The sequence below is a fragment of the Apodemus sylvaticus genome, chromosome 11 (genome assembly GCF_947179515.1).
Source record: "Apodemus sylvaticus chromosome 11, mApoSyl1.1, whole genome shotgun sequence".
In the NCBI taxonomy this organism is placed as follows: domain Eukaryota; kingdom Metazoa; phylum Chordata; class Mammalia; order Rodentia; family Muridae; genus Apodemus; species Apodemus sylvaticus.
In genome coordinates this window covers 94,108,771-94,133,050 of record NC_067482.1, presented here as the reverse complement: position 1 = coordinate 94,133,050, position 24,280 = coordinate 94,108,771, and the positions used below count along the sequence as shown (strand labels likewise).

The following is a 24,280-nucleotide window of genomic DNA, read 5'->3' as shown; positions in this document are numbered from 1 at the left end:
GCTGTGGGTTGTTCCAAACTCTTAAAAGAGTAGTTTGGACAGAATGAGCTACTGTCCTTGTCCTGAAATGGCCTACAGTCAGGAGAGGTCACGGCTGCCCACTACCAGATGTCTGCACAACCCTCTTTCAATAGGAAGGACCAGAATTAAGACACTGAAAAGAGAGCAAACCAAATGAGACTTTTCATTTTTAAGAAGTGAAAGAAAAACAAACAAAAAACCCCAACAAACAAACAAAACCCAGAAACTTTTTAGCTGCCACAGCAAGGGAAAAAGGTGAAAACTATTTCTTGCTTCAAATATTTTAAACTGCTGTCTTTTGAGGTATTACAATTAGAAACACAAGTAGTGTTATTTTATATGCAGCATATAATATTTACACACATATAATTATTACACAAGAAGAACTTCTGATAGAGGGCCGGTTTCAGCTGCTTCTTCCCATCTATGACAGTCGAGTCCTGTTTGGAGGATACCACACTGCAGTCCCACAAGTGGAGACTCAGTGACTTCAGAAGTCGCCTCTCTAGCTTTGTGTTTAGGCCTGTAAGTATCCCCTAAACTAATGATTATTATACTTCTAGAGTCACATGCCCCCTTGAGATTTGATGGACAGTTACTGACATCCCCCAGCCTGTAGGAAAATATGCAAATAAGTATGTACATAAATATATGAATTAATAGAACAGATGTCCCCCCTACCCCCGACATATTCCATAGGTGGTAATTGGATTTCAGGTTAGGGACTTTGTCTTAGTGGCTTTCTCGAAGATGACAATATAGCCATCACTGAAATTATATACACTGAAGACAAGAAGCTTCTTTGAGACTTAATTTAGGGCCATGACTAAGAGTCGCTGTGCATCTAACTCAATGCACTGCTGAATTTATTCTGTCAGCCTCACTTTCCAAGTGGCCCCAAGCAACTCACAACTTCACAGATTTATATACTTAATCACATGCACATATTTTAATTTCAAAATGATGATGCTGTTTTGTAAGACCACATATAGTTAGAGACATGTGTTATAACTGAAACACCCTGGTAGATGGCTTTTGGGGGAGTTCTTTCTGATTAGGGCTCTCTTACATATTTATACTGGAAGAGTTCATGAGCTGATTCTGATAGTTGGACTTTAATCTTGCTTAATGAACTGAAGTAAGCACAATTCTTGTTCTGTTTTGGTAACCCTGTGGATTTCTTCTGATGCTCAGTTTCATGTGACTACACCATTCTTGAAATGCTAATACACGATGCTAATTCAAGAAAGGGCCACAAAAAGTTAGACTTCATTGCAGGGAGCTGTGCCCAGTATTCACAGGCCTCCTGGAAGAGGAAGGCTCTCAGAAGAATGATATTGGCTGGAAAATATGGGTGCCTTTTGGCGAACACACAAATTTAAACGTATAGGTTGCACGAAATTTGGATAAACTGAGGTGGAATCCAACACTTCTTGCATGAATGCCTGTATAATGTGGCCATAGCTGTGAGAAAAGAGGAGCCCGCATCTAAGACCCAACACAATGAAAATGCAATGAATCGGAATGCCTCACAGATCATAGCGGAATCAGAATTTCCAGCAAGGAAAATCTTTTCATGGTGAATTAAGTGGTGGATGAAGAAAAACGGTAATGAAAAAGGTGGGCACAGACCACAAACACTGAGCTCAGGGCTCACCGCTGAAGATTTAAGAACCTTAGCTAAAGCTATGCAGAATAGAATGTGGAAAATTGAATTTACTAAACAATTAAGCATTGAATTAATCTACATCCTGCACAGTAGAGAAGTGGGGGAGGGAGCGGAGTCGAACAGAATAAATCAGCAGAGCTCATTAAAAGATAGTGAGTATATCAGGTCTGCTGTGGCAGAAAGGAGGGCAGTTTCCTGCCCGACATGGAATGATTCCCTAGTTCTAAGTCACCTTTTTGGAGTCCTGCTCTTAATCAGATTAACCACCGTGTTTCTGATGAGGTTAGGCTGCCGCTCTGTATTTTAGCTTGTTATTGCTAGCCTTTCTATTAATTACAAGTCAGATCACCAGTCAACAATAGTAGTGAGGGACAACATAAAGGAAATGAGAGTGCCCAGGAGACGTCACTCGCAGGAGCTCATGCATCCTGAGACTCCCACGGGCTCCTGCAGCCTCCCACACGCCTTGCTGGTCTTTTGTTCAATTACAGTTAATGCAATAGTTTGCCATTTTCTCCTTCTAATTATATTTTCAAGTGGGATTTGTAGCACACAGAAAAACATCCTTTTACATGTCGAGGCACCGGGGTTTTGTGCCTGGCATTGTCTGTCCCCTGGGTGCTGTACCATTCTCTCTGCAGAGCTCTGAATAAACAAGTCCCCCTTTTAGAGCTGCAGTTGTACAAACTGAAAATTTATGCATTAACTGTTTGCATTCTGAGCATGTGTTCCAGATTGCATCTTACAGCATTCTTCTGGGATGCTTTAAAATGTGTGTCTGTAAAAAAAAAACCCACGCTTTTCCTTTCATAGTTCACATATCTCTCAATCATTGAATCCATACATCAATTAGCAATATTTTTGAGAATATGTACGATGGGTGCCTTAAACATACAAGTGATGTGCTCTGTGGCTTGGTTCCATTTGGGGGTGTGGTGGCACCAGTCCTGAGGCCTTCAAGGGTGGGGTGAGGTGTCCAGTGGAGGAACACTAGGTCTCTCTTGGGGTTCCAGTGCAGCAGGCCTTGTGGGCAGGATCTTCCTGGATGTCTGAATTCTTGCTCTTCTCAGCGCTTCTCATTGTCTCTGGGATGGGTAAATGCTTTTCAAGGAATAAACAAAGAGCAGTGAATCTGCTAGGCATAGTCCACTTGTGCAAGGGTCAATAAACTTTACTACAACAGAGTCATGAAGCATGACCAGCTATGACTGAAATGCTGTAGACATATTTTACACATAAGATCATCTTGCTTTTCCACTAATAATCTTGAAGACAAACATCACTTCGCAGCCAAGAGCCAGTTTCTATCCTATATCATCACTCCTACTGCAGGGGATGACCAGTGAGTGACTCATGAGGCTGGTTTTGAAAGCAAGTACTAAAAGCTCATTCAAGTCTTTTCTGGTGATAAAGCGAGATTTGGAAGAAGTATCACCATGATTGTTTTCCCTAAGAATTGAATTTATAGCCAATCTGAATGTTACTTTCAAATGCACCCAGTGATAAGAAGCAACATCTGTTTTCTGTTCAATAGTACAAGAAGGCTCGGCATGGGGCTAAGTGTACACAGTCCATGTGAATCTATTGTTAGCTTTTCTTTTGTGTCTCTGTTCCGATCCATTTGTGGTGTACCATCAGGCAAACAGCTGCCACACTAGCTATTATGGACCAGGTCAGATTGTGAGATCTTGAAAGACCTGACAGGTTTGTCTCCTAGAATGAGGAAGAGGCCTCTGGAACACAGTGTTGGAGACCAGCACTCCCATTTGGCATTTTTAGTGTAGTAGAGGGTAAGGTATGGTTAGATTCAAGGGTTAGCAATGCCCCCCTTTGTCTGAAATAGTTTCCTTGTTAATAAAGCATGCGATTACTTACAGACTGACTATTATAATCTGGAAGCTGAAATTGGCAGTTTTTCAACATACCTAGGCAGCCCTGAGCCAGGACCCGTTCTGAAGATTAGGAATGGTGTCATGGTGTCCCTGTAGCCCTCCCCAGTTTGTCCTCATCGTCTGATGGGATCACACCCTGTCTGCAGATGGCTTTGACTCAGTTGTCTCATTTGTGCCCCACAGCCCTCTTGGAATAGAGACCATGATGATACGGCATCCACTCGTTCAGGAGGAACCCCGGGCCCTTCCAGCGGTGGCCACACTTCACACAGTGGGGACAACAGCAGTGAGCAAGGTAGGAGAGGTGTTCTCGTTCTCCCTTGCTTCTTGCTTTGTGCTCAAGGGTTGAAAAAGGCCAGGAAGTCAGTTATTATTCATAGAGCTTCTCTGACAGCATAAATCCCATATATTGGGAGAATCTACTCATCTTGTTCAGTCTCTGCCCGATTCTTCAGGGCCATTCCAGTTGCCTGTCACCTGGTCACCTTCATGAATCAATTGGGGCAAGATTAGAGAAAGAGAGGAGGAATTTAAATGTGCACAGATAGCATGGTGGTACTACTCCCCTGCTGTGACATCCTTGGGACTTCTCGAGGTACCAGGAAGAACCCTCCATTAAGAGTCCAAATAAACACTGTCTAAAGATTTTTTAGAAAGTCCGAATAAGCAACAGCTTAAGATTCTTAGAAAGAGCTGGCCACCTAGCTCAGTGGTAGAGGCTTTGCCTTGCATGCATGTGGCCCTCAGTTTGATCCCAGTATTATCAAAAGTAGAACATGTGTTTGCTAGGTAATTTGTCCACCTATGGTAGGTTTCCCTCTGCACTGGGGCCATTTTTTTCTGGTTTTATTTATTTGATTCTCTTTGAGGTTTAGCTTCTTTGCAAAGCCAGGTTAGACACAGGAGGGAATCACTTCCTTTGTGTCTCTCTTTGGATGCATACTTGTGTTTCCACAGGGGCGGGGGGGGGTGTTCATGGACTTATGCCTTATGATAACTGGTAAGAAATAAGGCTTAAACATCATTGTAGTCTTCAGCAGCAAGGAGACTCAATATCTAGATGTTGGAGGAGGGCCTTGCTCCTAAGGATCTTGTGTGCAATTAATGAAAGTAAAGTTAAAAAGTTTGCATACTGACTGTGAAAGACTGGAGTTGTCCCTGAGTCCACAGTATTGGTTGTGTAAAATTTGATATGGTGATCATTTTTTTACTGGAGTGTTATTCAGCAAGAAAGGAATTTGGTCTTGTAACTTAATTGGGATGCACCAATTAGAACTGCATAGTGTACAACGGATTTAGCATGATCGGTTGGGAAACAGGAGCAGGGATGCTCTTTTTTTTTTAAGGCATATGTGTGGTGTCCCCACAACCCCGCCCCACCCCAGAAATAACTTCTGCAAATTGAGCATTGGAGACATTTTATTGTTCAAAAAAAAATTTTTTTTTCTGACTTCATCAGAGGTAGAAGCCTAGTAAAAATGGAGCCCGGAATAGTGTGCCAGCCCAGAGCTGAGGCAGAAGCAGGTGACCTCTGACCTCTGACTTTTACTGGGAAATGATATGCAGCATAAATCCAAGAGGCCTTTTTTTTTTCTTCCAAGTGTGCCTGTATGTGTTACAGTATTGCCATTCAGAGCTAGGGTACTGTCAGCACTTTCTATCTGAGGCCCGGCTTGAACAATTCCACCTTACACTATGGGTTTCTCAAAAAGGTGTAAATGCAATCTAAATTCTTTTTCCTACAGCCCAGAGCTGCTACAGGGGTCACAGCCTAGTGTTTTGTTTCATTTTTGCTTTCATTTCTTGCTTTTAAAAAACATATATCATCCAAGGATCAGTGGGTCGTTTACCCGACGCATAAAAGCTTAAAGACTGAGGAAGTATGCTAGAATTTAGGACTGGAATGCACAAGTTTTCTCAAACACAATCAGAGGATTTTTGAAGGACAAAGATCTGGCGCTATCCCCTGCCTGCTCTACCCGTAGCTGGGACCAGAAATTAGGAGTTTGCATGTTTCTTACACTGGACCAGTGATGGATGTCCCAAAGCTCAGACAGTGGTGAGCATATCTCCAGGAGCCACACCCCCTGTATGTGACTAGCTTTCCACTCCTGCTGTTTCATTTCAAACATCTCCTTTGAATCATCTTGGCTATCACTTGAAAACAAGCCTGGGCTTGGAGACATGGCTCGAGTCTTTAAGAGCACCGATGCCCTTGCGGAAGGCCTGGGTTCCATTCCTAGCACCCATATTAAACATCTCATAACTGCCTGTATCTTCGGTTCCAGGGAACCTGATACCCCTTTCTGGCTTCCTTGAGTACTGGAACATACACAACCCTGTAAATAAAAATAAATTTTAAAATTTCAAAAAAAAAAAAAAAACAACACTAAATTCAACCTCTGTGCCAGACAAAGCAGAGGAGGTTAATACGAGATAGATAAGGGTCAGGATGGGTCGAGGACCCTATGCAGTGTAGACCCACCTGTCATAAGTTTCCTGCCTGTAAGATTCTTCTCATCCCATCCTTTCCCTTACCTCTCCACCAAAGATCCAAAGCCCGTTACCCCCTCCGAGAGCAAGGAGTTTTCTGTAGCTTGTAGCAGCAGGAAAAGGAAGTAAACCTTTAGTCTTCCTTGCTTTCCTGGTGGCTTTTCTTTGGCACCATGAAGTTTATGCCCGCTGAATGCAGAATGATGCCTGAAAGGGTTGTTAAAACAACTTGTGAGTGGGCATTCCCATGCTAACCAGGACCCTCCTAAACCTGTTTTCTCCTCCCTGAGACCTGCGGAGCTGATCGTCTGTGCAGCGTCCGGATTAACTGCGCAGAGTGGCATCTCTTCCTTTCTGCCTCTTCTGGCAGGCACGGGAGTGGAAGCAATGCCAGCGTCTGGCTCATCGGATGTGTCCTAAATAGTTATTTACACAGTTTGAGCCCATTTTTAGTCAACTGGATAAATAACAGCCCTCTTCAAAAGATTTGTAAATCCATAAATACGCCCTCATACATACCCAATAGAAAGAAAGAACTAAATCTGTCAAGAACATTCCCAAAGAGGTGCTTCTCTCACAGGCAAGAGCAGGACACATTTCAAAACTTTCTTCACTACATTATTTGAATTGTACTTATTGTTAATTTTTTTTTGATCACTTCATTAGGGTAGCTGTGGAACAAAATAAATAAATGGGTAGATAGATAGACAGACATATAAAATGTCCCTTAAGCTTTGGCTGTCTGTTAAATAGCTTGTCTTCTGTACAGTGTAGGTACTAACCACCTATGTACATTTCATATGAGTCCTGTATTTTTTGAACCTTCAAGGAAGTAAGTCATCTAGAAAAATCTTAACTTCCAGATACATTCAGAAAGTGCAATAACTTTCTTAGAGCTCCGGCAATTTTGGCAATTCTCTAACACCTGATCTTTTTCAAATTAATAATGTATAATCAATGAAATAATTTCAAGATGAATTTTGCATAGGGATAAATAAATAAATCAAAGTGTAGGCACTCAAAAGAAAATATGGATAAGGTCTATGATTATGAAGATTCCAAATATGTTATGATTCAAACACTCAATGTTAACTCGTGATTTGCACAATATGTCCATGTTGGGCTTCCATTGCTGTGTCAAAACATCTTGAAACAATGTGTTAAAGAAAGATTTATCTTTATTTTGGCTCACTTCTGCAAGGGTTGCAACCTTGAAGACAGTCTGCTCACTTGCACATCCATGTGTGTGTGTGTGTGTGTGTGTGTGTTTGTGTGTTTGTGTATGATGAGGCTGCACGGTGAGGCATCATGCGGGGTAGCAATGTGTTACTTGATGGTAGACAGGAGACAGAAAGACAAGGGACAAGATAAGATATAGGACATGGCCCTGTGACCTACTTCTTCCAACCAGGCTACCTCTCCAAATAATCCATCCAACTGTGGACCTGTCGACGGATCACTCCATTGATGAGGTTTATGTCTTTAAGTCCATTCACTTTTCAAATGCTGTCAGCTGACAACCAAACCTGTAACACACGAGCCCCTTTTAATGGGACACTTCATATTTAAGCCATAACAATATTGAAATTACTTATCACAACAACTCTTCCTGTGTCTACTGCTTTCATTTCACATTAACACTCATGACCCCTTTCTGGAAATTGGTTCCAACAGTGGAGCCCTTTAAAACTGGCTTTTAGAAGGGAGGGTTTCATGTCTGTTGATCCTGTTGTCATTGCTATCACACTGACTTTTTTTTGTCTGTTCTGTAACTTTCCTGAAAGAATTTCCAAAGATATTAGAGTAAATTCTGTTTTATCCCCTTGGTGCTTTGCTAGCTCCCCATTTTTCAGGAGAAACAGGGAATAGAGGAGATATACAAGAAGATCACAGTCTGCTCTGGGCGAGGGGGGAGGGGGAGTGTCTTCAGCACTCCTGCGTGGTGTGCTTGTGGATGGACACACTGGCAGATGTCTCTTTCCATGTCTCTTGTATCTTTCTGTGCATGGTGTCCAGCTGCACAGAGCACAGCGCTAATTTAGGAAGTGGTTTGGAGCAGAACACCTAGCCAACCTAGTACCTTTCCCTCCTAGATCTAAACTCCTAGCTGCAGCCATTCTGGATTACAAGCTGCTTAATGATTGGCAGAATTATGAGTTTGGACATGTCTCCAAAGTCAAGAGAGCTGCCTAGCTGATGATAAAAATAATAGCACAGGATGCAAGGGGGTTTGGCTAGGTAGGCGTGTCTTTCCATTCCCTCATCATTTGGACTAGGTCATGGGGAAACAGAGAAGCTAAGAGGTTACCTGAAGGTCACATGTTGAGGCTCACTGCTGTTGGTGTGACCTCAGAACCTACGTTCCTGCCACGTACTATGCCATCCAGTATCTTCATGTGCCTTGTAAATAGGAAGTAGGCTGTTTGTCAGACCTCTTTCTGTTGCCAATACAGTCACCCTTTTCCTGTGCCTGAACCGGTCAGGTGCTGAGCTCTGCTGTGGAATGGGTGAAGTCGGTGAGCTGGAGAGTGAGGACCTAGCTTTGTATTCAAAGAGGAGCGACGGCTGTGGAGTTCCAGAGGGAGCACAGGGCTTGATATGACTCATTTATATTCTGTAGTAAGAGCCTGGACTACTTCCCATCTTCAAAGACGACCTGAATCTAGAGTTAGAGCACAGAAGATGAGGCAGAAGATTTCCCCGGCAGAAGATTTCCCATTTAAAGCTTCTCTCTCTCTCTCTCTTTCTCTCTCTCTCTCTCTCTCTCTCTCTCTCTCTCTCTCTCTCTCTCTCTCTCTCTCTCTCTCTCTCCTGTGTGTGTCTAAAGAAAAAGTATTATTTTGAGACTGCAATTTGATGAGAAACATTTCAATCTGAAAGGAGTTCAGTGATCACTGGAGACTCTAAAACCCTCTTGTGAGGGGCTGGAGAGATGGCTCAGTGGTTAAGAACACTGGCTGGTCTTCCTGAGGGCCCAGGTTCAATCCCAGCACCCACGTGGCAGCTTACAACTGTCTATAACTCCTATTCCATGGGATCTGATACTCTCATACAGACATATGGTCAGTCAAATCACCAATGTACATAAAATAAAAATAAATAAAATAAACAACAACAACAACAACAAACCCACTTGTGACCTTCTTCAGGGGCAGGACTCCAGTCACTGAAAACGCAAAAGCCCAAGCAGTGTCTCTTTAAAGGGGACATAATTGACAAGCAGTGCCATTTCTGGATCATACAGTATCAATAGTTGTGACGCCGCCCACTGCCCTCAGCCCCTCCACCCAGCTTCCGCATGCGTTCAGGCAACAGAGGCAGAGGGCAGTTCTCTGTATTGTTGCAGGGAATTTCTAGGCATTTGTTCAGAGCAGTGAGGCCAGCAGGCAGAGTTGTGGGAGAGGGGGTGGGAGACAGAGAGGGAGGAGGGGCAGGGCCACATTGTGTTCCAGATGACTGAGCAAGGATTTATATACCAGCTCGCCTTTTTACATGAAGAAGAAAAGTAATAACAGCCCAAACCCACGCATTTGAAACAGTCAGCTGTCCGGTGAATAAAGGGATAGGTGAGAAGGAGCTCTCTGATTGGATGTCTTAATGAGCACATTTCGCACAGAGTTGGGGGCTGCAGTTCCCCCTGACCTTTGCCCTTTATTGACCAAACTGACACTTCATTTTTCACATACTTCCAATTATGGCTTGGCTTAAGTGTTACCCTCCCTCCTTTATTTCTTTCCTATGGACAACTTGAGAGTGGTTGAGGCCACAGAAGATATTTTAATTTGAAAAAGTGCTGTAGCAACTCAGGTTTAGGTTGTAATCTGAAACTGTTCTCTGTTTGCAATTTTTCAGATAAAAACATTAAGTTAATACTGCTTGTTTAGAAAGAGTTATCTTTTAAAGAAAATCCAACTGGTTTTAAAAACAAGATATTCTTAATGTAGAAAATGAAGAAACACTGAATAATCCTTCCTTTTTCTTTCTCTCTTTCTGTCTCTTTCTTCTTCTATTCTTCCCCCTTCTGTCCTTTCTTCCGCCCTTCCTTCCTTTCCCTCTTTCCTTTCTTTGCCTCCTTAGTCTGTTGGGAGAATGACTGAGTGATCACATTTGTTCTCACTTGCTCCTTAAATATTGCTTCTCTCCTGGGGCTGCTCGTGTGTCAATGGCTCTTTGACTCTCTAAGGTAGTTTGATTAAAACACTTTTTGAGAAAGGGACAACGTAAAACCTAATTGTGCCCACAGACCCTGGCCCTCAGCTTGTGACCACTCTGTCACTTTGTCTATACTTGCTACTCTAGTACAGATACAGGCCAGACCTTTACATGTAGTGATGGACAGGATAGGAAAACAGTTTTCGGGTGGGAAAAGCCAGGTTTAAAAAAGAAAAGAGGAAGTTATTATTCTCCACAAATACCCGTTATCAGAGAGACCGTGTTATTAACTTATCAGACAGGATAGATTAGCTGTGTAAAGAATTGTTTTCCCAAGAAGCCCTTGTGGTGCACTTTCTTTTCCTTTTGCTGTCCCAGCTTTGTGACTAATCCTTCTCTTTTCTCTATGTGCTTGATTTCTACATCACAAAAGTATCTTAAAGAAACATTTCTTCACCATCTTAAGCAGTAACTTTTATGCCATGAACTTGGCTTTAAGCATTTTCACTAAAAGGGCATCTCCTGCCTACTAGAAAATCTCTCTGGTAAACTGGAGGTCATTGTTTTTCATTGTAAACAACCAAAAAGTGCACGTGGAATTATGGATGAACCAACAGAGTTCTCTTTAACAGATCTCTGTCTCAAAAGTAAATGGAATGTTACCTACTTTATTATGTAGCCCTCTGGCATAGCCATGGCATATTTTTTACTATAATATGGTAATAAAAGAATATGTGAGAGACAGACAAAGGTTCTGTCTTTTTCTGTAAGGTGACCTCTGTTACCAAGTAACTGCTTTACTTATGAGCTTATTAAAAACTCAAAAAAATGAGCTTTTCATACTTCACAGGCATTGATGTGAAAATGAGCTGTCCTGTGAGTAGTTTTCTTGATCATTTTTAGAACAATTGATTAGCCAAAGAGCTCCTGTCATTAGTTGACATTGACTGATAGCAATTTGTCCCGAGCTCTGAAGGTCAGTTAGATAGCTGGAGTTTCAGCTTGCCTCTCATTGACCTCTACTGCTTCCATTCTCCTGTGATTGGGCTTGAATGGGTCTGACCCTCGACTGGCCGAGACAGGACATTAGTCAACAGGGCCATTTCTTAGTTTTTTTGTTGATTGTTCATTTTTATTTATGTGTGAACTCAGTCTGTATTTCTTACCAGGTTCTATATCTCAATTTTTTGCAACTTAGAAGAGGTACTATTAATTAAATGTGTCTTTCGAGACACAGTTCTATTTTACTTCTACTTTGGGTTGAATAGGGTGCTTAGTATGTGATGTCACAGGATTTGCTGCTGGTGCTGGCCTGTGTTGTCTGAGTAGGTAGTTACTGATGCAAGTTGCGCATTGATATGTTGCTGTTGCCTTTAAGGGGCAAGGGTCGTAGCATGGCTGACAAACTCTAATATCATACACAAACTCTGCGAAGCCTCTGCTTACTTTGCCTTCTGAGGAGCATACACTATTTTTCAGTAAGGGGAAATGGAATGGTAAAGGATCACTAATATGCTCTTAGATCAACACATCCTCTAGCTTCTAGGCCAGGAGCTGAAGTCTTTTAAAAGAGGAGCCTGCTGCATTGTTACTTATAATTATAATATTCTGGTCTTTCTTTCCCAAGCTTTAAGGAATTTTCCAAAAACACCTAGCATAGATAAAATATTTTTGGCACTTATTCATGAAATGAATTTTACTATTTTCTGCAAATAATTAAAAAAAATGCTTCTCTTAGCTTTAAAAATCAGGTCTAAAGTTCTAATGATTCAATCGAGTCCCTGGGTAAGGTTTTTCTTTTCTCTTGTTCCTTCCCCTGTAACTCTGCTCTGGGTCTTAAACTTGGGGGGGGGGGAAGGAAAGAAAAGAAAGAAAAAGAAACCGGTTCTTTAGGTTGGCTCTCCATACATCCTGGCTCAGTTTAAACCCATGGTGTAGTTTCTACTCAAGAAAAATAATTGAGGGGGAATCCATTGTTCCAGGCATAGATTCTCCACACCATGTCATTCTTGGCAAGTTGGTACAAGTGAGGAAGTTAATATTAGAGACGTGTCCCTTTAACATAGCCCAAGGAGAAAAAGAGAGCTTAGAATCATAGTCTATAATGCAGACACATCAAGACATTATCAGGAGCTGTATTTAGGGACCACGGTATAAAGGTATATATTCTATTCAATTCATCAAAGATGATTAAGTTCTTCCTGGGTGTCAGGTGTGAGTTACAGGGAGTATCAGGCCATTCATTGTGTTTGTCTTTAGGAAGCTTGTGTTTAGCCAGGCAATGGTGGCGCACGCCTTTAATCCCAGCACTTGGGAGGCAGAGGCAGGTGAATTTCTGAGTTCGAGGTCAGCCTGGTCTATAAAGTGAGCTCCAGGACAGCCAGAGCTACACAGAGAAACCCTGTCTCGAAAAAAACCAAAAAAAAAAAAAAAAAAAAGGAAGCTTGTGTTTGCTACCAAGAAAATCAAGCACATGGTCGTGAAATGGTCACTAAGTACTGGGTATTCTTGGAAGCTTTGATTGTGCTGAGTCCTCAATGCCTAGCTCTGGGGAACCAGTCTGGGACCAGGGGTCATCATTTCTTAGTTACTATTAGCTACCTGGCTGCCAATTCATCCTGACCTTCTTCAGGGGATTTTGATATCTTGGTTGAGTTCCTTTGGCAGTCCAATGAAGCCAGTAGATAATTTTGACAGAGTAATATTTTTTACTAACACATTAAAATATTCAGGATTAGATGGGGGCACTAGTTCTATTGAAATCCCAGTATTTGAAATCTTCTAGTATAGCCATGTAAGTGCTGTCTTTAATATGCATTTACTAATAAGGCCTATCAGTAATCCCTTTATCGAATCTACTTTTGAAGCAGCGCTGAAGGCGAAGTATGTGGTAGTGCATTTGTAGCAGGCACATATGTAATATGATTCCCACTGAGAACAAGTCATGGGGTCACTGCTAAAAGTTATGGGGTTTGTAACTTGCTTGCATATAGGCTTGAAGGAAATACAAATTCTAATTAGAGATTAGTGAGACTCAGAGTAAGAGGATGATCTTTCTAGTTCTAGTTAGTTATATCCCTTTAGTTCTAACTGTAGAGGTTCCTGGTCAGAGAGCTGAAGTATTTTCTGTGGGACTTATCCCCCCGGCCTCTAGGGTGGAGCATCTGACCCTCTTCAGCGGAGCTCATGTTCTCGTTCTTTACCACATGTCGAGGTGAGCAGTTTATGGGTCATTCTTCCCAGGCTTCCTTGGAAGGGACTGAGTATTCATCATCTTTTAAGTCTCCGGTGCCCTGCACAGTTGCAGTGATATAGCAATGAATGGATACTTTCTTATTAAAGAGGACTGCTTTTAAACCTCAAATGCACCATATTCCCGTTCCAGACTGATTGCTTCTGGGTGCCAGAGAGCTAATTTCACACAGAAATCTGTCAAAGTGTAAATAGATACCAAAATGCCACTTGTCTCAACGATGCAGTTTGGGGGCTCAATCCAGGAAAGAATTAATGGGAAGTTATTTCAGAAGTCAGAGGTAGTTGGGACTCGCTGTAAACTACTCTATGTGTGATTCTTCATTCTGCCTGCTTGCACTAATGGAACTGTCCCGTGCCGCTTAATGGGTGGAGACAGACAGTCACAGCATTGTAGGGTGAATTCTGAAGCAGGAAGAAGAGTAACAATGGTATTCTAGGAGGATGCCCTTATGCCCTTTGCCCTTCCTAGTAGCAGATACAGTTTCCTCCCCTGGGATGTGATATTTAGCTCTGCCCCCAAGTTCATCTCTCTTCCCTTCTATGAATACTAGCGTTGATTAAGAATGGTAGCAGAGATTTTGGCTGTTGGCCTAGCCAAAAGCAACAACAGCAGCAGCAGCAGCAGCAGCAACAATAACAACAACACCAAAACAACAAATTTATGCCAAGCAATTTCCTTAAGAAGACATAGGCATTGTCTGCCTCTTGTATTGATTGGCCCCTGAAGTGTAGTTGGTGAAGTTGGGTTTTGCTCGAGTCTGGCTTTGTAGATTAGTTCAGTCTTGCAGATAATTTTCCATAATTACTTAACCTGAAAGTGCTCTATCTGATTAGCACAATTAGCTTTGGTTTTCTCCTATTTACCAATATTAACCCATCTGCATTCCCTTCTAGACATTGTGCACAACAAACACTGCCGTTCATCTCCTTTTTACTTATTTATAAATCATGAAAAGAAGATGCTCTATAGCAAGTCTTTAAATTCAGCCACAGTCTTGGGGTTTTTATTGCTATGGCCATGACCATGACCATGCCTGTGACCAAACAGAGGAAAGGGTAGTTTCAGTTTACTATTCTTGGGTCCCATTCCAGCCCTGACAGACAGACATGAAGGCAGGAACTCAAACAGGACATGAACTTGAAGGCAGAAACCAAAGCAGAAGCTATGGAGTAGTGCTGCATACTAGCTTTCTCCGCATGGCTTGCTAAGGCTGCTTTCTTATAATACGCAGGACCATCACCCCAGGGGTTGCACTGACTCCAGTGGGCTGGGTTCTCCCACATCAATCAGTAATTAAGGAAATACACTACTAACTTGCCTACAGGTAATTTCTTAACTGAGGCATTTTCTTGACTGAGAGTCCTCTTCCCAAATGAGTCAAGATTGTGTCAAGTTGACCTAAAATTATCCCAAGCAGTCAGCATAATATATTTTAAAGGAAGGAATAGAAAAGAAAATGCATAAAATATCTAACTTCTCTATATATTTGTTACTGAAGGGTCAGCTTTTGGTCAAGTTTTCCGTATAACTTCATTGTTTCAGCTGACTCTGCCCTTGAGCTCTCCTATTCAAAGGTGTTTGTAATATTTGGACATTCTTTTTAAGCTTTGATGTTTTTATATGTTTTAGGATAAAAACATATATAGATGTTCTTTCCTGTACAATGGGATATGACCTGATTAATTCACTTTACATGAAAAATATTAAAAATAGACCATCTAGTATAGCCGCCCTTCTGCACATCCTACCTTCACAACATAACACATTCTAGGGTATCAGCTGTTCATCTTCATGTTCTTATGACTGACTGGGAAATACAGCTCACTCTACTGACTAGCATTGTGAGACAGTATACTGCCTCACACCACTAGCCCAGGAAAATGTCCACATACAGAATGTGTAATCTATTGACCATGTATTACATTCCCACAACTGAAAAGATGAGAAATCATTAGTTTAACCATAAGTTGGTATCATCTATATTGAACTTTAAGAAAGTATGTAAGTCAAAAAGTCTTGGTACTGGGAATGTAGCTTGGTCAGAAGAATACTTACCTAGCATTTATGAAGCCCTGGCCTCCATCGCCAGCAGAATGAAGCTGGATGTTGTATTGTCATGCATGCCTTTCACCCCAGCATTGGGATGGCCAAGATAGAAGGGACAGAAAATCTAAGTCATTCTTAGCAGCACAGTCAGGTAGAGCTCAGTCTGGTATGGGACCTGTTCTTGAAAGAAAGACACAGAGAAGTTGCTAGTCTTCAAGTGAGACACAAGAATATGTAATATACAGTAATGTATAATAGCTAGAAATTGGCAGTTAATTTACCACTGATCTAACATCCTGGAGCATGTATGAAATATAATATCCTACAAGATTTATAGTATTGTCAAGTTACTCAGAATGACAGGAATTGAGATCAGAAAGAAATCCTCATGTCCTCTCGCAGGGAGCCCTGTGTGAGGGCCAGTGGCACTCTCAACACCTGCCTGACCCCTCCTTATCCCTGCACCTCCTACCTCGGTGACACAAATGTAAGACCACCCCACAACTATGTGATTCCTTGATCTGAGTAGCTGTGTGGCTCATGGTCACATCTTTACAGTTGTCATCCTGTCTTAATGTGCCTATTATCCCCGTCAGCCTTTGTCTTAATGTGACTAAGGTGTTCATTATCTTGTGATTCCAGGAGGGCTTTCCCCACTTGTCTCTCTACTTCTAAGCATTTCTTGGAAAGTCAGTTTCACACTTCAAATTCTTCTCCCTCTACCTGGGGCCAGGCAAGGGGATAAGAGCATTATTGTCACTCTGTTCCCTAGAGACAGGTTAATGGAGCCAGACAGATTGAGATACTGAGGGACATCTTTGGTATCACAGTCTTTAAAAGGGAAAATCCATAGTTAATACTTTATTCAATAAAATTTGGATTATGAGTATTCAGATTACAACATTTTATCACCAAGAACCTCCACTTTCATAAAAGGAATGAATTTTAACACAAATAGTTGGAATTGTTTGATGCTCAGTGTATTTGAAGCTTATGAACGCGTGTCCCCAAATGTTGGAGAGGTGAAAACAGTCTTGTTCACTTTTTTTATTTTTTGATTTTTCAAGACAAAGTTTCTTTGTGTATCCTTGGCCATCTTGGGACTCTCGCTGTAGACCAGGCTAGCCCAGAACTCAGAGATCTGACTGCTTCTGTGTCCCATGTGCTGCATTAACAAACCTCATTTGTTCACTAATTTAGTGAGAATAAGTGAACATGGATCGTACATGTCACCCACGGGGCAAGACGTGAGCTTTGTGAAGGTTTAGTAGGATAGCCAAGAGTTCACCTAGAGCCAGAGAAGGAGTAGGAATGAATGAGCTCAGTGTGACACAGGGGGCTAACAAAGGTGCGGTCCCACTGGTCTGCGCACAGCCTGGCTTTCATCTTTCTGTGGCAGGCATTCTTGTCAAGCCTGAGTGGAACTCACACGTTGACCCTTGGCCAGTGCCTTTGTTTTGGGCAACTACTTCATTTCCCAGAATTGGCCCTAGGGAGAGAAACATCTCCTCTAATGGAGTGAGTTACTGATATGAAGATGGGATAGACACATTGAGTATGAGAGGCAAGTATGCCTTTGTATAAAGGCAGCTACACAACACAACAGCTGGAGCACTGGTCAGGAGAGAAGGAAGGATACATCACATCTGACAGAAGGCCTAAGAGGTGATAGCCCCCAGAAAAAAGTTCCCAAAAGGCTCCTAACACTTCTGGTACTTGTTCAAGAAGCAATCAGGTGCCCCTGAATACAATCCAGTTGTGGCTCAATTCAGGACCTAGGAAAGGAGGAATTGAGGCTGAGGAAGGCTGGCAGTAAGCTGTCAGTTCAAATGTACAAAGCCTGCATTAAAGCAGAAGACGAGTCTGGAGTGGGGAAGGACGGGACTAGACTGGGAGACCATGCGCACATGGTGACAGGTCAGAAATGACACCGAGATCTCAGATTGTGGGACACAAGGATTTCATTGAGCACTCCCCCTCCTTTCACCTCTGTTTCCTCCAGACTTCCTCCTCCTCCTCCTCCTCTTCCTCCTCCTTCTCCTCTTCCTTCTTCCTCTTCCTCCTCTTCCTTCTTCCTCCTCCTCCTCTTCCTTCCTCCTCCTTCCTCCTCCTCCTCCTCTTCTTTTTCTTTCTACTTGTTTTCACTCTTCTAAACTTGTTTTGTCAGGGTAATGGTGTATTGCCTTGGTGTGTGTGCAGAGGGCAGAGAACAACTTGTTTGAGTCCATTTTTTTTTTTGAGACAGTGACTCTCTACATTGCATTGGCTCTCCTAGAACTCACTCAGTAGTCCAGGCTGCCCTTGAATTTTCACAGGAATTGGCCTGCCTCATGCAATAAAGGCTTGCACCACCACACCCAACCTCAGCATGTAGCCCTTGGGTCTCTAGAAAAGGAGCACCCAGAGACCCAGCTGCCTTTTCTCTGTGCCCTAGTGGGCATTACTGACCCTTTTCAACCCTTCCTGGTGGTCCTCTCTTCAGTTCCCTGCTGTCCCTCTCTGTACTGCAGTCTTGAGGAGAAGTCTCTGGCTTTTTGTTTGGGTCCAGGGCCTGGGCAGAAAGGAAGAGACTGGTCAGACTCTCACGGGAATTCAGTGACTCATTTCATCAGTTTATTGCTCAGAAGATTAGGTGACCTCCCCCCAGCTTGACAACTGGCTGCTGAGTGTGTCCTGCATATCCTGGACTCAATGCTTTGCCTCTTGCACTCCCAACAGATGCGTTTCCCAGGGCTGCCCAGCCTCATCCACTTCCTGACTACAGCACTGGTCTTTGTGCTGAATCTTCAAATTACCTCCCCAAGTCTAGTAGAATCCAGGATAGAGATGGTATAGGGTTTGGCCTGCTGATTAAACTGATTACATTTTTGTGCCAAAATTCTTTTTTTTTTTTTTTTTAAAAAAAAGGATCATACTTTTTAAAATATTGAAGTAGTATTTGATTCAAATTTTATCCCTGGGACTTAGTGTGTCTATATGGAAAGTTCTGTTTAAGCATAGTGTATTTTATATGTTTAGAGTCTTTGTTTGGCTTTTCGGGTTGGTTGTATTCCCAGGTAAAGGATTTGCATGCTTTTGGAAGGATTATCCTTTCCTTTGTTCCTAGGTCTCTCCATGCTGTTAGGAGTGAGTGAGCTTGGGGAAGTAGGAATGGCTTGACTAAAAGATGAAACATTACAAGTTATGCACCAAGAGACAGACGGGAGCATTACTTTTATACATCAAGAATATTTTCTACACTCTTTATTAATTTTTTTCTTGGTCTGCTCTTTCACAGTTGAAGTGCAGGCAATAGGAGATCAGGGCCACTGTCTGAGATGCCAATCACAGCCCTTAGGTTCAATTTTCATTCTTCAGAAGGAAGCCTCAGCTTTAATGCATTCTTACTCTGTAGCTAGAACAGGCTCTATTTTTAATCTTTAAGTCGCATATGGAATGGAACCCTGTGCTGCCTTGATCTAGACGCACGGCTCCTGCTGATTCCAGTGAGCCTTGTGACAGATTTGAAAGAACTACAGGGCATTTGTTGTAAATATCAGATGTTCTAGAATTGAATGTACTGAGCAAATTCTAGCACCTCTCAAGTTAAAATGAATTGTTTTTTAAGAAGCGCGGTGGCATGCTGGTTTAAAGGATTACTGCCACACAGTTCTATGTAGATATGCACATAACTATAGAGTTGCTTTTTTAAGCCAAGAGAGGGGTCTAGGTTCAGGAACCTGGATAGCACAGTTAATGCCGTGCTGTGCTGACTTACATAAAACTGTCCTTAACTAGGAAAAAAGAAAAAAAAATGTTTCATTATATGACACCAGGCTCATTAGGGGACGTGTCATTTCTGGTGAGAAAGTCTAGTAAGTGTCCTCACGTACTTCCGCCTTCTTGTGTACTTCCCCCTTCTTGAGGCTCTCAGGGTAGGTGTGGTAGGGCAATAGTCATTCAGGATCCACTGGTGTTTGCTTCTATAAGCAAGTGTCCTCAAATGATAATTTGATGGTTTGATTACCTGGCAATGGCCACATCTCTGACAGTTTGTGGATCACCTGATCCTTCGGAATGTTTGTCAGGCTTCAGGTTTATTGCCCAGCGAATGTCCATAGCAATCACAACTTAAAGATACAGAAAATTCGAGTTCTTGTTGACCTTGACTCTTTTCCAGAAGAGATCTGACTTGATGGGCCTCTTGCTGTTGCACTGATAAGGGTTATAAATAGTAGTTTAAGGAAAATGCTCTGTTGCCGGATGTAAACATCCTATTTGCTATGGTAAGTGATCCTAAAAATGTCTAAGTTTTCCGTTATTTGCCTTTATTTCGGCAATGGGGAAAGGATTTGGGTGGAAAGCTTTTTATAGATTTTTAATGTACATTTGCCAATTGTTTATTTAATGTACATTTGCCAATGGCGTAGGTAGTAGATGGTCTTAGGAGAACCCATCACTGTTTCTATGATTTACGATACTCAGTAATATGAGTTCTTTTGAAACTATCATGTTATTATAAGATTGTGTTTCACAGATGAAGATCTTGTTTAAAAAAACATGCAACAGAATAACGGTGTTCTTTCTGGTTCTAATTAAAACATAAAAGTGTGATTGCTTAGTGTGGTTTCACTAGGAGCAAAGAGATAAAACTGATCCACTGAGTATTTGCAGAAGGCATTCCATCAGTGCATGGTGTGTGTGTGTGTGTGTGTGTGTGTGTGTGTGTGTGTGTGTGTGTATGTGTGTATTGGCACTTTCCCCTGGCATAGTATCTTAGTTCCAAGTTTAAATCCAGAAACGTGGAGCCATTAGGGATTCCCACTTGCTGGGACATCAAGCCTCAGTGGCCTGCTCTATTTGCTCTTTAAATTCCCAGTGCACTTTTCATTTAGTGCAGGAGTACTTTGGCTCAACGCCAGCAGCTTCAACTTTTGCTCTTAAAATGTTGTTTTGATGCGGAGTATAGTGATGGCTGAATTGATTTCCGTGCATAAACAGTGGCCTAGATTCTTGCCCTGTGGAAATCCACGGAATTAAGAACTCTAGGTTCCTGGAGTGATAAGAGGTAAGCAAATGATTAGATATGCATGCAGGGGAAAAAAATTAAGATGTTCAGAGAATGAAAATAAGGGTATGTATAATTTGCAAGTTTAATGTAAATGGAAGCCACTGATACAACTAATAATTTAATGCTAATATTTGATGGTAAGTAAATGTAATTCTAATTGTTTCCTATTTGGTGTGCTTTCAAAGAGTTCTGAGTAAAAATGTATTGGATTGAAATATTTCTTTTGGACATATGGTCTGCTAAATACTATGACTCCTAGGAAGTCTATGGCATACTAGTGACTTGAGTTTCTCTTTACATAAAAGGTTAAGGCAGTTTGAAATAGCAGGATCTCAATCATAGATCAGAGTCTGGAGTATTATGGAATTTACTACTACATTGGCTGCTATAGCTGAGATGTAGACCAGTGCCTTCTTTTTATACAATCTACTATCTAGTATGATTTAAGAATTCAGAGGGGCTGGAGATATGGCTCAACCGTTAAGAGCACTGACTTCTCTTCTAGAGGACCTATGTTCAAATCTCAGCAACCACATGGTAGCTCACAGCCATTTGTAATAGGAATCACCCTCTTCTGGTGTGTGTCAAGGCACAGCACTCATGTGTGTACATACATATATATATATATATATATATATATATATATATATATATATATATATATATATATATATGAGCACTCATATATTCATATATGAATAAATAAATATTTAAAAAAGAATGCAGATATACTTTTTGTAAAACTGTTTTGACCTTGTAGTCTATCTCAAAATACAATTTTTAATGTTTGTCTTCGACACATACCAGACAGAGTTTACTAAGAACAGGTAATCTGAGTGGAAATTAAACATATCAAGAAAGAAAGTTACATCAGATGTAATCAAAGGAGATTTCTTCTTTTCTTCCTGTCTTACAAAAACATCGGAAGAGTCCTGTCCTCCTTCGTCCGGTTTCTTTATTTATAAACTTCGTCGGGAAATAACTGCTTCCTGACTTCCACTTTACTATAGAACGACCACAAAGAGCAATGGAAACATTTGCCGTGGCAGATGCCATCTCACGTTATCGTGATGGCCATTGCTTGGCAGGTGACAGGACCGCAAGGTTATTTATGACCATGGTAGGTATCCTTCCTAGGCACAGGAAGAGTGCAACCTGGAACACTGCAGGACCGACATCCCAAGGATTGCTGGTGATGCTGAGTTGACACTTTAGAAAAAAAAGCAGAACCAGTGTGCTGCTTCAGGGATCCTGGTGCCACTGCAGAAGGGCACCTGGGCCTCATGGCTGGACGAGGGAGAAATGCATGTGTGGTGGGAAGAGGCTGTCCTCTTTCTTGCCACTGGTTGATGAAGGGTTTGGCAAGGGTGTGAATTGTTTGTGGCCGACTCACTATCCCACATTTATCTGCATTTTTCTGAGCATCCGCCACCACATGGCCTCCCAGACCACTTTGTGGGAAGCTTGCTTTATGGTGAGTGGCTGGCATTTCTTGTCACTTCCTCAAATTCCTTCCTGCTGCCTATCACTGCTGCCCTGGACTTATCTGGGCTGAGTTGTAGCCAGCTAGAACTAATCCAGGCTCCTATCTCAGCGGAGCAAGAGGACAGCAATGACACTGCTGTTTCTCAGCCTGACTTCTGGGATGCTGGGAGGAAGAGCAGGGACAAGGCGTGAGGGCAGGCCGTTGGCTTGCTGTTCACGCCTCCTACCCTCAGCCCCTCTCTCTCCATCAGTTCTGCTTCCTCATTGATTGACAATCTTCTTTATTTTGCTATGCGTCAGATATGATAATTACAGTGTTAACCTGAAGAGTAAATGACATTTACCTGCGATTAGCTTCCTTCCCTCCACTGAGTTCAGCCATAATAATGTTGAGCCTTTAAAAAACAAAGGTCTTAGGACCTGGGATTTAGAGACAGAGACACAACACCTTTTTGCTCTGATCCTGTTGCTTAATATATTTTTATACACTACATATTACATGCTGCACACAATACTACATAATGGGAATTAAAAAAAAAATCTACGTTTCAATGTGTCAGTTCTACACCACCATGCTGTAGCAGGATAGATATCCATGTCTTTTTTATGGGGGAGAGAGAATTGCTTATGTGTAAATTGGAGAATAGTTGGGCTGGAATTACTCAGGCATGTCAACCCCACCCCTCATTCTTATTCTAGGTTAAGAAATAGCCTACTAACAAACAGTCCTCCATCTTTGAAATGTGTCTCCTAGCCTTCTGGTTGTTTCTTTCATTGAAAAAGAGGATGGATGCAGAGTGTTCTCTGGGGAGAAGAGTAAGGAGAACTTACTGCTCAGTGGGTTGGGTTGTATTCTTTCGGGTGCTCATTCACTTGTTCAGACACATAGGACATTCTACAGAACAGCTGTAATCCCGTGAGTGCTAATCCCGGGGTAGTCGGGCAGATAAGACCAACCCCCACTTCCAAGGGATTTATGACCCAGTGTCTGCTTCTCCCCCGCATCCCTAAATTATGAAATGTCCCGAGCAAATATATCTTCTGATGCTGTTCCTTCTTAGGTCACCTCTTATGGCTTTCAGTGTGAGTTCTCTCCAAGACCACTGGGGAGTAGTTAGCATATGGTCAGAATGGAAGCAGTCTTCCATTGGTCTCTCCACATGCTAAACAGGCTTGAAATGAATGTGGCTCTAACACAAACTACTTTCACTTATTTGGCCAGAGAATAGCCTAAGCCTACCCATAAAATGGAGGTATTCTTTGTATCTACTGGCATGGGTGCAAAGATTAAAATCTAGATGGCAATGTGATATCTGTCCTGAGGTAAGCATCATATGCATGACCACCAGCAGTCTCTTTTCTACTTTTCTCTGTGGAGAGAGAAGCTCTCATTAGCCTCGGTGTTCATGGGAGTATGAGCGAAAGCATTGAGAGTCTGGTGCTATGCTAGTGGGTCTTCATTTTATGTGGGATCTCTTGAACGTCTTTCTTGTTAGGATGGAGGTCACTCTAGTCTTGGGCTGTTGAGATTTCTGCTCATATAGGACTCCATTTGCTCTCAAGGGACTTTCTAGCCCATTGCTCTGGCCTGAGGAGGCACTGAGAAGGTGACTACCACAGACAAGCTCCAGATCTATGAGTCCTTTAAAGAGACACGCTGCTCATGTTTTCTCTACACTGTATATTAAAGGGTCTGTCAGAAAGTGAACTCTGCAGTGTCAGACAGGGTGATACATCCAATGTTGACCCCCACTTTTGATTGTCAGCTTGGTTTGGGGCTGGGTGACCTCTGTTATCCTGTGGCATTGGGGAAGACAGTTTCTTTGGGGGAGTCAAGTTAAGATTGGGAATGGATTTGCTCAACAGCAAAGTCCTTGTTACAGTCTGGTCTCATCTGTCCTTGAGGAGGTTGTTGGGAAGTATCAGAATTTTGAATTTCAGAATACCAATGGTAAATATTTAGGATACAGCAAGCCAATGCTTAGTGTAACAGAGGAACTTTAGGAAATTATGCATTATGATGTATATACATATATATCACATATATATTTATATATAATATGTGGCATTTGTACATATATATGTATATATACATATATATGTACACACACATACACACACACATGCACATATGTGTGTGTACCTTAAAGATCAGGTTTCATAGCAATTATAGTTAGGGAATAAGGTTCCAAATATCTCTAGTCTATTGAGAGTAA

General features: G+C 42.0%; 1 protein-coding gene across 5 annotated transcripts in view; it reads left to right on the top strand.

The window, feature by feature from the left end:
- Meis1 (Meis homeobox 1) overlaps positions 1-24,280 on the top strand; it is a 140,467-nt gene that overhangs the window by 27,355 nt on the left and 88,832 nt on the right. For all 5 annotated transcript variants that reach the window (XM_052198548.1, XM_052198549.1, XM_052198550.1 and 2 more), the window contains one exon: positions 3,766-3,877. In XM_052198548.1, coding sequence (XP_052054508.1) covers positions 3,766-3,877 — 112 coding nt within the window. The remainder of the gene's footprint in view (positions 1-3,765; positions 3,878-24,280) is intronic.